The sequence below is a fragment of the Ranitomeya variabilis genome, chromosome 4 (genome assembly GCF_051348905.1).
Source record: "Ranitomeya variabilis isolate aRanVar5 chromosome 4, aRanVar5.hap1, whole genome shotgun sequence".
Lineage (NCBI taxonomy): Eukaryota > Metazoa > Chordata > Amphibia > Anura > Dendrobatidae > Ranitomeya > Ranitomeya variabilis.
Window position 1 is genome coordinate 614064350 of NC_135235.1, and position 14410 is coordinate 614078759.

General features: G+C 43.7%; 1 protein-coding gene across 6 annotated transcripts in view; it reads left to right on the forward strand.

Moving 5' to 3' along the window:
* The window catches only part of SLC39A11 (solute carrier family 39 member 11), a 618770-nt gene that overhangs the window by 16262 nt on the left and 588098 nt on the right, over window positions 1-14410 (forward strand). The window contains exon 1 of one of the 6 annotated variants that reach the window (XM_077253430.1): window positions 616-684. The exons of the other annotated variants lie outside the window; for them this stretch is intronic. Within the exon in view, the coding sequence (XP_077109545.1) occupies window positions 631-684 (54 nt within the window). The 5' untranslated portion in view covers window positions 616-630. Of the gene's footprint in view, window positions 1-615; window positions 685-14410 lie in introns of those variants that run through there. 6 annotated transcript variants of the gene reach the window in all.

Genomic DNA, 14410 nt, shown 5'->3' on the forward strand with positions numbered 1-14410 from the left:
AACACTTTAGACTTTTTCACAACTCTAATCCGATTGGCCTCAAAATACAAGCGATCGACCAGGTTATCCTCAATGATAGAGGTGGTAATTTAGGTAAAATCCTAGCACGTAAAGAGAGTAGGTGGATTTACCAGCTTGGGACCCTTGCCCCTCAAGGACTCAATGAGACAATGGGGTTTAGTTCATTTTTATGATTATGAAAATGTCTTGATTCTACTTTTCGATACTGACTTATTTTTTATTTTTTATTTTGTAGCTTTGGGGTTTTTTTTGGTTTGGTTTAGTTGGGGTCCTGTTTCCCATTTTTGTATTGGGGTATCTATTTTAATATAGCCCTGGATTGTGTCTATCGCCCTATTAATAACAATATAGAAGATAACCCCGCGTTTATATTATATTATATTTGTAAATAATACATTTGTTCTTATTTAGATCTATTTGGGGAAGAGAATAAGTAGTAATATTGGTATTTTGCATGTTTGTGGTCGTTATATATCTGGTTTCTGGGTTTTCATTCCTGTGCAGCATTTAGTGTGTTTGGGTTTTAATTGTTTTACTTCTATTTTAGGTTGTTTTCATATTTGGTATCCATTTATCTACAGCATGGGATCTGGATGACAGTGAGGGATCATGAACTCACAGAATCGGGTCGAATACATTCAATCAAAATCTACCCATCACTATGTATATATGTATATCTATATTTATTATAAGTTCCTAGTGAGGAAAATAATGGCTGTTTGGTGGTGGGGTAGTGTAGAGATATATATTATTGGTTATCCACATTCATGCTGTATTTGTATTAATAATTGTATATAGACTATCTCGTCTCTTTATATATGGTAGTATAATAATTATTATATATTATATAGTTCAGATGTTTAGTGTTAAATTCATACTTTCGATAGCTAATGTAATTGTTACTTATAGTGTCAGTATTATAGAGATTGTTGATCTAGATTAGATATCATTGCCAGCAAATTTGAAAGTGTATCTGACACTATTTGCTTATTTATTTAATTCAATTTTTTCGATATGCATTTCACCGTCTGCATGGTTGGCTATTATTATATTCTTTACTAGTTGTCCGGTAATTTTGTGGAGATATTTGCCCCCATAGATTGAAGGTATAGATAAATAGGTACATTATAGGCTTTATAGCTGTAGGATTTCAAATTGGATTTGATTTATCTTAGTACAATTAATACTTGCCTTCATGTAAAAAACAATAAAAGTTTTCCGGCATTCAGTAACCGCCATTAGTGTTCATAATAAGCAGTGCAAGTAACCTTTTGATATACATGGCTTAATTTTTCGTACTTGCTGGTTTTAGCCACGCCTCCCACTAGCCGCGCTGTACTTCTGCAGCGATACTCACCTGTTTAGGTTGCGATCTTGGATTAGTGCGCATGCCCTGGGCTCGGCCGCACGGTGGATTCCAGCCCCGCCCACAAGGTGACGCGAGCGTTCCATGCTTGCACGCCGGGGGCGTGAGCTGGAGAGCCACACTTTGTGCACGAGCGGCCGTAAACCGGCACATGCGCCTCTCAACATCCGGGACGCGGCGTTGTACGGCACTTACCCTCATGTTTGAATTGAATTAGCTACCATATATAATGGGCGCTCTTTTCCACACACAACACACGTGCCCCCATAAGGAAGAAGCCTGAACTGGCGAAACGGCGCTGTCGGGGTGGCGACACAGACATACAACACTTTGCATCTTTCATGTAAGTTAAAACTCTAAAATATTGAGAGTGTTCACAGTGGATATAGCCTTCCATTTGTTTCATACATATTTAAAGATAGGATGCCAGATATATAGGAGGATTCCATACTGTGGCCCATAAGTCACCTTGTTTCCAGGGGCCTTTAGCACGTTTGCACTTTATGAACATCTATCTGATATAACTGCTATTGTTGAGTGTAGCATCTTGCTCAGTTATAACTAAGCCTATATGTATATAGCTTCACAATTACAGTCATACATGATTTTGAAGTAAGCCATTTTATAGGCTATTGCATTAACTTGGTCTCATATAATCCAGACCATTGCACTCTATATAAAGGATATTGGCATCAAATTTGTATGGTCATAAGACTGATTGTTTCAGTACACAACATATGTTGGTTGGTGCTTCCATATACAATGTTGTAAGATGCATATTGTGTTGGTATAGTAGTCGCTTGTTCTTATAGGTTTCCTATTTGTCTATTTCTGTTTGGTGTTTTATTGGTATATTGTATCTAATAAAGTTTTTCAATTTTAGTTCTAGTGTGCGTACCTTCATTTCCCCATGCATATAAGGGAAATTGTGTTTTGTTATATTCTATTGAGGTATACAAAATATCTGGGATTTGTGTTTCCCTCCGTAGAACACGCCTGCACAAGACAATCTTGCCTTGTGCACACGCAGTATGCTTTGCCCAACTGCGGGCAAAGCCGAAAAGCATTAGTGTGCATGCGCCAGCGCACTATGTCCCGGAGGTATTTCGCTGTGTTCCGGGACATAGTGCGCCGGCGCATGTGCACTAATGCTTTTCGGCTTTGCCCACAGTTGGGCAAAGCAAACTGCATATGCGCAAGGCAAGATTGCCTTGCGCAGGCGTGTTCTACGGAAGACAGCGAATCAACTTCAAGCTAATATTGCGGCCAGCGTGCAGCCAGCGGGAAAGGAAGGGGTGAATAAAACACCCGAAAACACCGCCCATCGGACCGAAAAAAGGTCCCGCCAAATTCAGGTGACAGGCTCCCTTTAAGTCAGGGTTTGGGCGGCTTATGTTCTGACTCAAACTCAGCAGCAACATAGGCAAATATGAAGCTGAGTTTGAGTTGCAGACTATCATGGGTTGCAGACTATCATGCATTGCAGCTGGTAATTAGATTGTGAAAGACAGATGTGTGAACTTGGTGTTACACCTACTTTCTCCAAGGAGGCTGTGACAGTAATTTACTTAAGGCCAGTCTCACACGTCCAGATAATTCCGGTACCGGAAAAATCGGTACCGGAGTTATCCGTGTCCATGTGCTCACGTGGCACACGTGCGGCAGCCGTGTGTCGACTGAGGACCACACGGACCGTGCAGGAGACAGCGCTAGACTTAAGCGCTGTCCCCCCTGCGTGTGGTGCTGAAGCCGGCATTCATTCCTTCTCCCAAACAGCGTTCGCTGGAGAGAAGGAATGAAAAATCAAGGTTTTTTTATTTTTTGTGTGTTTAAAATAAAGTTCCTGGTCACCTCCCGCCTCCCACCCCCTTTGCGCCCGCCCGCTTGCATTAAAATACTCACTCAGCTCCTGCAATGCTTCCTCTCAGCGCCGGCAGCTTATCCTGTGTGAGCGGTCACGTGGTACCGCTCATTACAGTGATGAATATGCGGCTCCACCCCAATTTCGATTTCTGTTGCAAATGTTGGCACATAATATCAAATAAGCCAAAGGGCTTATAAAAGTGTAGCTCGTGCTGAAAGCTTTGCCATTTGTTAAAGTTTAGAGAACTACAGTTTTATCAATATTCTTTTTATTTGGGGGGATTTTTTAACAATTTCTGGGAAGGGGATTATAGTTATAGTCAATAGGGTGAGTAATAAAACAAAACGGAGTGATCGAAAACTTGTTCTATTAAACAAGTAAGAAGATATATTCAAAGAAGAATCAACAGAGAAAAAAAGGGTTAATGCAAGAGGAAAAGAATGTGGATGAAAAAGCTAGAAAAGGTAGAGGGTAAGGGTAATGAAAGAAACGGGCATAGTAGATGGTTGGATCAGATAAATGTGGAGAGTAGGGACAGGGGAAAAGATCATCCTTATTGAAACAATATTTATAACAAAACAATTTTCAATTTGTTTTTGTTAAATATATAATTGTACCTGTATTTCTTGGCAAATAATAAAGCTTTTAACCTAAAAGGGGGCATTCCGACTTGAGGAAAGAAATAGGTTCCAAGATGACCATGTGGAACAGTATTTTTTTAAAGAATTGTTTCTTAGAGCGTTAAAATGTTCAAAAGAATTATGGGTAGACATTCTTTTCATTATTTCTGAAATGGAGGGGACATCTATTGATTTCCACTTAGATGCTATAAGTATTTTTGTTACAGCAAATAGATGAATTGGAGATATTTAATTTTGGGGGGAAGTTGATTGGAATCGAGCGAGAACAAAACCAGTTGTGGCAGGGGTGGCAAATTAATTTTCCCGAGGGGCCACATGAGAGACAATGACTGTTGTGGTGGAGGACCGAACTAATAGCTTGAAATTAACTCTACTCAATATTAATTTATTAATATTAATTGTATCACTTAATCTCGAGCATAATTAAGTATGCTGACACCCCCTATATATCGTTGAACGCCCCTACAGCCCCTTATATACAGCATGAGCCTCACACAGCCTCCCTATATATTGCATGAGCCCCACACAGCCTCCCTATATACGCTATGAGCCCCACGCAGCCTCCCTATATACGCTATGAGCCCCACACAGCCTCCCTATATACGCTATGAGCCCCACACAGCCTCCCTATATATGGCATGAGCCCCACACAGCCTCCCTATATATTGCATGAGCCCCACACAGCCTCCCTATATATGCTATGAGCCCCACACAGCCTCCATATATATGGCATGAGCCCCACACAGCCTCCCTATATGCGCTATGAGCCCCACACAGCCTCCCTATATACGGCATCAGCCCCCCACAGCCTCCCTATATACGGCATGAGCCCCACAGCCTCCCTTTATATGGCATGAGCCCACAAGGCCTCCCTTTATACAGCATGAACCCCACACAGCCTCCCCATGTACAGCATGAGCCCCACACAGCCTCCCTATATACGGCATGAGCCCCACACAGCCTCCCTATATACGGCATGAGCCCCACACAGCCTCCCTATATACGCTATGAGCCCCACACAGCCTCCCTATATACGGCATGAGCCCCACACAGCCTCCCTATATATGGCATGATCCCCGCACAGCCTCCCTTTATACGGCATGATCCCCGCACAGCCTCCCTTTAAACGGCATGATCCCCGCACAGCCTCCCTTTATACAGCATGAACCCCACACAGCCCCTTATATACGGCATGAGCCCCACACAGCCTCCCTATATACGGCATGAGCCCCACGCAGCCTCCCTATATACGGCATGAGCCCCACACAGCCTCCCTATATATGGCATGAGCCCCACACAGCCTCCCTATATACGCTATGAGCCCCACACAGCCTCCCTATATACGGCATGAGCCCCACACAGCCTCCCTATATACGGCATGAGCCCCACACAGCCTCCCTTTATACGGCATGAGCCCCACACAGCCTCCCCATGTACAGCATGAGCCCCACACAGCCTCCCCATGTACAGCATGAGCCCCACACAGCCTCCCCATGTACAGCATGAGCCCCACACAGCCTCCCCATGTACAGCATGAGCCCCACACAGCCTCCCCATGTACAGCATGAGCCCCACACAGCCTCCCCATGTACAGCATGAGCCCCACACAGCCTCCCCATGTACAGCATGAGCCCCACACAGCCTCCCCATGTACAGCATGAGCCCCACACAGCCTCCCCATGTACAGCATGAGCCCCACACAGCCTCCCCATGTACAGCATGAGCCCCACACAGCCTCCCCATGTACAGCATGAGCCCCACACAGCCTCCCCATGTACAGCATGAGCCCCACACAGCCTTATATACATATACAGCATGAGCCCCACAGTCTCTCCACATACTGAATGAGGCCTCACACAGCCTCCCCATATATTGCATGACAGTATACAGCTTACCCAGAGCCTCATCATGTGCAGCATGATACCCCCATAGCCTCCCCGTATGCAGCATGACACCCTCATAGCCTCCCTGTGTGCAGCATGACACCCCCATAGCCTCCCCGTGTGCAGCATGACACCCCCATAGCCTCCCCGTGTGCAGCATGTCACCCACATAGAATCCCCATGTTCACCCCATAGAATCCCCATGTTCATACACATGAGAAAAAAAACATACCTCGGTCCCGTTTCCAGGCGCCCTGCTTTCCAGTGGTACACAGTTGACGCGATGACTGCGGACCTCAGGTTTTCAGCCCCACGGCTGTCTTGGTTCGCGAGCCGGACTGTGACAACCAGAGGGCCGGATGTGGCCCTCTGAGTTTCGGAGACAATTCAACTACAGAGTTGTTAACCTCTTTCTGACCTCGGACGGGATAGTACGTCCGAGGTCAGATACCGCGCTTTGATGCAGGGCTCCGGCGGTGTCAGCTGTTTTGAATAGCTGACATGTGCCCGCAATAGTGGCGGGTGAAATTGTGATTCACCCGCCACAATTAACTAGTTAAATGCCGCTGTCAAACGCTGACAGCGGCATTTAACCAGCGCTTCCGGCCGGGCGGCCGGAAATGAGCGCATTGCCGACCCCTGTCACATGATCGGGGGTCAGCGATGCGTCAGAACGGTAACCATAGAGGTCCCTGAGACCTCTATGGTTACTGATGCAGGCCTGCTGTGAGCGCCCCCTTGTGGTCTGCGCTCATAGCACATATGCATTTCTGCTGCATAGCAGCGATCAGATGATCGCTGCTATGTAGCAGAGCCGATCGCGTTGTGCCAGCTTCTAGCCTCCCATAGAGGCTATTGAATCATGGCAAAAGTAAAAAAAAAAAGTTTAAAAAAATGTGAAGAAAAAAATATAAAAGTTTAAATCACCCCCCTTTCGCCCCATTCAAAATAAATCAATAAAAAAAATCAAACCTACACATATTTGGTATCGCCGCGTTCAGAATTGCCCGATCTATCAATAAAAAAAAAGGATTAACCTGATCGGCGTAGCGAGAAAAAAATTTGAAATGCCAGAATTACGTTTTTTTCGTCGCTGCAACATTGCATTAAAATGCAATAACGGGCGATCAAAAGAACGTATCTTCAACAAAATGCTATCATTAAAAACGCCAGCTCAGCACGCAAAAAATAAGTTCTCACCCTACCCTAGATCATGAAAAATGGAGACACTACGGGTATCGGAAAATGGCGCAATTTGTTTTTGTGTTTTTTTTAGCAAAGTTTGGAATTTTTTTTCACCACTTAGATAAAAGAGAACCTAGACATGTTTGGTGTCTTTGAACTCATAATGACCTGGAGAATCATAATGGTAGGTCAGTTTTAGCATTTAGTGAACCTAGTAAAAGTACAACTTGTTTCGCAAAAAATAAGCCCTCACATGGCCATATTGACGGGAAAATAAAAAAGTTATGGCTCTGGGAAGAAGGGGAGCAAAAACGAACACGGAAAAAAGGAAAATCCCAAGGTCATGAAGGGGTTAATATTGCGCAATAAATTATCTACTTCTTTCCACAGGTCGATTATTTTAGGACATGACCAGAAAATATGTAATATGTTAGCTTTTTGAGCACAGTTCTTCCAGCATAAGTCCGATCCGTCCTCAAAAATCTGCTTTAATCTGACAGGTGTATAGAACCAACGAGATAAGATTTTAAAATAATTCTCATGAATAACAGCCTTTACATTTGATTTTTATGTTCTTTCAATTGCTTCTTTCCATAACTCAGGCGAAAAACATATATTCATATCTTCTTCCCACTTAACTATGTGTTTTCATTTTTCAATAGTTACGTCACTTTTAACCCCTTAGTGACGGAGCCAATTTGCAGCTTAATGACCAAGCCAATTTTTACAATTCTGACCATTGTCACTTTATGAGGTTATAACTCTGGAACGCTTTAACAGATCCCGCTGATTCTGAGATTGTTTTTTCGTGACATATTCTACTTCATATTAGTGGTAAAATTTCATAGATATTACTTCCGTTTATTTATGAAAAAAACGGAAATATGGCAAAAATGTTTAAAATTTTGCAATTTTCAAACTTTGAATTTTTATGCCCTTAAATCAGAGAGATATGTCACACAAAATAGTTAATAAATAACATTTCCCACATGTCTACTTTACATCAGCACAATTTTGGAAACAATTTTTTTTTTTTTTGTTAGGAAGTTATAAGCGTTAAAAGTTGACCAGCGATTTCTCATTTTTAGAACAAAACCATTCTTTTAGGGACCATCTCACATTTAAAGGGCCACTGTCACCCCCCTCCAGCCGTTATAAACTAAAAGAGCCACCTTGTGCAGCAGTAATGCTGCATTCTAACAAGGTGGCTCTTTTAGTTTTTGGTTCAAGTATTCCCAAAATAAAGCGTTTTGAAACTTATCCAAAATACTTGTCTTTAGCTAGGGAGGCGGGTCCTCACTCCCCAGCTTGAACCGCTACTCTGCCGTCACTCCAATTTTCAGGGGCTTTCAGAGCTGCCCCCTCAGCACTGTTTACGCTTCAAAACCGGCGCCTGCGCTGTGTACTACTGTGCTGCGCAGGCGCAGTAAGCTGTGGCCGTCTGACGTCCCAGCCAGGCTTGCAGACTGCGCCTGTGTGGGCAGTGCGGCCACCCACCTTTGGAATCCCAGCCCCGCACTGTGCATAATGCATTATGAAAATAAAAATCTCTTTTTTTTTCCTCAAAAATGATTTTTTTAGCCCCCAATTTTTTATTTTCCCAAGGACATCAGTAGAAATTGGACGCCAGAAGTTGTCCAATTTGTGTTGAGTGCGCTGATTCCCTATATGAGGTGGTGTTCTGATCTCAGAAGGAAGGGAGCACCATTTGACTTGTTGAACGCAAAATTGGCTGAAATCAATGGTGGCGCCATGTCGCGTTTGGAGACCCCCTGATGTACCTAAACAGTGGAAATCCCCCAATTCTAACTCCAACCCTAACCACTACACACCCCTAATCCCATCCCTAACCATAACTCTAATCATAACCCTAACCCCAACATAACACCAAATCCCAACCCTAACCCTAATTTTAGCCCTAACCCTAATTTTAGCTCAACTCCTAACTGAGGGGGGTGATAAAGTGGGAGGGGTTATTTACTATTTTTTTATTTTGATCACTGTGGTAGGGTCTATCACAGTGACCAAAATGAACCAATAGGAGAAATATTCCTATTGTTGCCGGGTGCCGGCCGGCAGATCTCGGCGGGCGCACTGTGCATGCGCCCGCCATTTTCTTACCGGAAAAAGACGCTAGCGGCTGTGGGGGGAAGTAGGAGGACCCAGGGACACCAGGAGACACTGATAAGTATCGGGGGGGGGATCGGGGGCCTATTTCTCTGTCCTCTGATGTGTGATCACGACAGGGGACAGAGAAATTAAATGGCAAATCGTGCTTTTTTTTTTTGTGGTCACCGGTATAAGGTTAATAACGGCGACCGCAACCTGTGGGTTGGTAAAAACCCACCCGAATCATGTTCTCTGGGTTCTCGGCTACCCCCGGCAGCCGAGACTCTAGAGCAGTGTTCCCCAACTCCGGTCCTCAAGAGCCACCAACAGGTCATGTTTTCAGGATTTCCTTAGTATTGCACAGGTGATAATTGCATCACCTGGACAGGCAAGCATTCAGTCGCCTAAGCAATACTAAGGAAATCCTGAAAACATGACCTGTTGGTGGCTCTTGAGGACCGGAGTTGGGGAACACTGCCCTAGAGGAAATCCGACTCTGGGAGGTGCTAAACACTTTTTCCACAGCGCCGTTAATTAAGTACTATTAAGTAATTTAAGTACCCTTAACTACCGCCGTTAAAAGGCGTATTAGCGGTCGTTAAGGCTTCTTTCACACTTGTGTCGTTTGGCATCCTTCGCAATCCGTCGTTTTGGGGAAAAAAACGGATCCTGCAAATGTGCCTGCAGGATGCGTTTTTTTCCCATAGACTTGTATCAGCGACGGATGGCCACACGTCACGTCCGTCGTGCAACGGATCCGTCGTGTTTTGGCGGACCGTTGTCACGAAAAAACGTTCAAGGGAATGTTTTTTCGTACGTCGCGTCCGACATTTTCTACCGCGCATGCGTGGCCAGAACTCCACCCCCTCCTCCCCGGACTTCAGAATGGGCAGCGGATGCGTTGAAAAACTGCATCCGCTGCCCACGTCGTGCACAAATTTCACAACGTGCGTCGGTACGTCGGCCCGACGCTTAGCGCCGAACCCGTACCGACGCAAGTGTGAAAGTAGCCTAAGGGTTAAAGAGTGTATGCTGGTTTTTAGTGTTCGAAATAGTATTTATTAAGAGATTTTCCAGAAGAGATATGATAACTCTTGGAAGAGATATGGGGAAAGAGAATTTCCCCCTAATATATTTCCTTAATTCTAAAAAGTTACATATTTCCTCTTTTGGAAGGTTGTACTATAGATTCAAGGATAAAACATTTATGTTTGAATCTTTTTTAGGTCCGGTAAATAATAATGTTATACCATTCTTTCTCCATTTATCTGTAGGGAAGTTTGAAAGGGTATATATATATATATTTATGAATATAAATAAAGTTTTTCTAATGGGTAACTAATTTGGTTGTTGTACGAAATGTTATATAATTTCCTCCAAGTCATAATTGTAGATTTTATTAGTATATTCTCTAAAATGGCCCTCATTTCAGAGTAGGTGCAGTTCCCTACTCTTTATAGTAGTCACCGCAGCCCCCAGTAGTGACAGCATTCTCCATGTACTAGAAATTAACAACAGGTTAGTCAGCTCCCTTTACCCGGAAGGCGGTAATTGTCATGGATTCATCTGGTACCTTGCTTCCTCAATAGGCACAACCCCCTACTAGTCACAGCAGCTCCACCATGATTACCATCAGCTTTGTTCTCACCCCCTTTCCACAGCAGGCAGTGAATAGTCATGGATTTAACCCAGACCTCAATTTCGATTTCTGTTGCGAATGTTGGCACATTATACCAAATAAGCCAGAGGGCTTATAAAAGTGTAGCTCGTGCTAAAAGCTTTGCTATTTGTTCAAGTTTAGAGAATTACAGTTTTAGAAACATTGGAGTGGCAGAAAATTGCTGTTCACATGAAACCAATCTGGTGGTGATGAGGTACGCTACAAAGGACCGAGCGCTGTAGAAACGGAGTCCCATATTGTGATTAGGGATATGGAGGGTTCAGCATATAGGGGACGGCCATGGGTGGCCTCCGCGCTCCTAATCTGGAAGCAGCGGCACTGTAATTAAGGCTCTTACGAGCTTTTGTGCCTTACTGCCATTGTGACTTCTGCTGTTGGATTTATTAACCGCTGCTTAATTACAATTCTTTCATAACCAGGAGTGATGTGCTTTGCATTAATGTCACTTTTACTCGCTTTCATCATGTGGCATTAATTTTCCTTTTCCAATTATTTAGTTTCTCACTTAAAAGAATAGGGAAAAAAAGTCTTCCCAAAACTTTTCCTCATACAGAAAAAAATTACAATGTAAATGCGTTGGGCACAATGTCACTACGGCCAACGTTGCCTTGGCACGACTGAGTAGAAATCCGGCTCTCGGCTACCTCCAAAGCAAGTGCATGTTATGTAGCACAGTAATAGCACCCCCAAAAATAACATATAATACTGGAAGTGTATTTTGGGCATGTGGAACTTCTGAGACTCTGCTCCATGATATCTATAATTCATAAAGGGGTGTTTTTACATGGGTTGCCTTTGTGAGACCCCACTTAAAAGTACTGTGTTTTGTCTGGTGACTCTAAAGGGAAACTGTCAGCACAGATTAACTGTTCAAACCAAGCACAGGCGCTTGGTGCACCCTTGACCTGTCTAAACATTTCTGTGCCCTTATCAGTGACTTATTTTTCCATCCTTCACAGCCCTTTTCTGTCTCTATAAAGACTGTGACTTGTCCGTTCAGACACATGAATAAGGTTTGATCTAAATCCTCCATTGTAGTTCTGGGACACTGTTTAGGGTCATTGTCCTGCTGGAAGGTGATCCTACACCCTAGTTTCAGTTATTTTGTAGCCTCTTAGGCTTCTTTCACACTTCAGTTGTTTGGCGTCAGTTAGTTCCGACATCGTGACGGATTGACGGATCCGTCAAAATTGTTTAGAAAACGGTTCTAACGGATCCGTTTTTTTGACGGATCAGTTACACTGATACGTCAAAAAAACAGGTCCGTTAGGACCGTTGCAACCGTTTTTACATCCGTTGTAACCGTTTTTTGACGGATCCGTTTTTAAAAAAGGAGGATCTCAATGTGATTGGCTACTGGAAACTACTGGAAAACTATATATACAGTGTATTTACACCAGATCTTTGTAAGGTTGTAGAGAAAGTGGCAAAGATGGAAGGGGTGCTGGCGAATATTGTGAAGATATGTGTGGATTTCACTTTTGAGGCTAATCGGTTGGCAGTCATCGTTCGAGACAAGGAGGAAGAAAGACTGCGTATCCTGCGGCAGCGGCGGAAGAGAAGGCTGTGGATCCATCCCATCACAGCCCAACGCATGACCCGTGGTGTTTATTCCACACTTTACATTGAACTGAGGGAAAATCCTGAAAATTTTTTCAGCTATGTGCGAATGAAAGCGGAAAATTTTGAAATTTTGTTGGGCCATGTGGAAGAATCAATACGGAGACGAGACGCCCAGATGCGCTTCTCCATATCACCAGCAGATCGTCTGATGGTGACTATTCGGTAAGTTATTCTTTTTTTTAATGATTCTCATTCATCAGACTTATAACTGTAATGTTGTTTTTTGAAGTTATTATTAGTTATTTTCTTTTCCTTTTGTTAACAGATTCCTTGCAACTGGAGAATCGTTTTCATCCCTACATTTCCAGTACAGGCTTGGGATATCCACAATCTCAGGGATCATCAGAGAGACCTGCCGGGCATTGTGGGAGTGCTTACAAGCGGAATACATTCCAGAGACATCACAGGAGAGGTGGCTGGAGATTGCCCACAATTTTGAACAAATATGCCAATTCCCAAATTGTGTTGGAGCAGTCGATGGGAAGCATATAAGGATTGTCAAACCTTCTGGCTCTGGATCAGAATTTTACAACTACAAAAAGTACTTCTCAATTGTATTGATGGCCATAGCCGACGCACACTGTAAATTTATCGCTGTGGATATCGGTGCGTATGGACGCGCAAATGACTCCCAGATTTTTAAAACTTCACCAATGGGGCGTCGTTTGTATGGAGAGACATTTGACTTTCCACCACCTAGACCTCTCCCTGGAATCACCGGTCCACCATTACCATTTGTGTGCGTTGGAGATGGTGCCTTCCAGCTTTCACCACACTTGATAAAACCCTATGGAAGTAGTGGACTGACCCAGAGGAAGAAAATTTTTAATTATCGCTTAACCAGAGCGCAAAGAGTTGTGGAATGTGCCTTTGGCATATTAACTGCTAAATGGAGAATCCTACTAACTGCAATTAAACTGCAGACTGACACTGTTGATAATGTGGTGAAGGCTTGTGTGGTACTTCACAATTTTGTATTATCCAAAGAACATGTTTCCCTGGAGGATAATGTGTCAGAAACCACCTTGCGGGATTACCACAACACAAGTTTTCGCAGTCCAGTAGCAGTCTCCAGAATGCGGGACAATTTTGCAGACTACTTCATGTCTCCTCAAGGATCAGTTGACTGGCAGTACGAAATGGTGTAAAAAATTATTTTTTTCACACTTGTAAATATACCATGTTTTTTGTTTTGTTACAAAACCTTTGGACTTTAACCTCGCAGTATTGTATGTTTTGAACCGGTACCCCTTTACACATTTTCTACTGTTACTTTTACCATAACCTTGGTGGTTTTTATACAGTTTAAAAAAAAAAAAAAAGGAAAGACAATAAAATAGTTTTTAAACACCAAAAAAAAGTTTAATTTATTTACAAGTTTACAGGTTCTCATAATTTGGGGTGGAGATAGTAGTGGAGGGGCTGACAGGGCGGACCACGTCGATAGCGGGGGACAGGACATCACGGGGAGAAACAGAAGTGGAATGGGTGGTGAAAACATGAGGTTGGGCAGGGAGTTGGGGTACAGATGTGGTCTGTGGGAGGTATGGTGAAGGTGTTGGTGGGATTGGGAATGGTGAAGTTAAAGGGGAAGAATGGAAAGGGGAAGGTAGGTACTGGGAAATACTGAGGGGGGAAGGAAGGAATGGCGAAGGAGTAGAAGTAGGATGGACGGGAGGAGGATGGACGGGAGGATAGATGGCGACTTGAGAGGGGAAAGGTGTTGAAACATGAAGGGTAGGTAGAGGGGCTTGGGACATCGCCTGCGCTAGAGCAGTGTGGCAGCCTTGCATCACATGCATCTGCAGGTCAGGAGTTAGATTTTCCATGTGCCTGAGGACCGACTGAAAAAAACAGTGTCTTGGTGACTGGTTTGCATCTGAATGCATCCTATCAAGATGACTGCTGAGTTCAAGTATGCTTTTGTTAAGCATATTGTACACAGCAGATGTTTGCTCACCCAAAAGCTTGATGGCATTCTGGAAGGCTGCATTCAGATGCAAAAACTCAGGCGCATAGCTCCTTTCCTGACCTCTC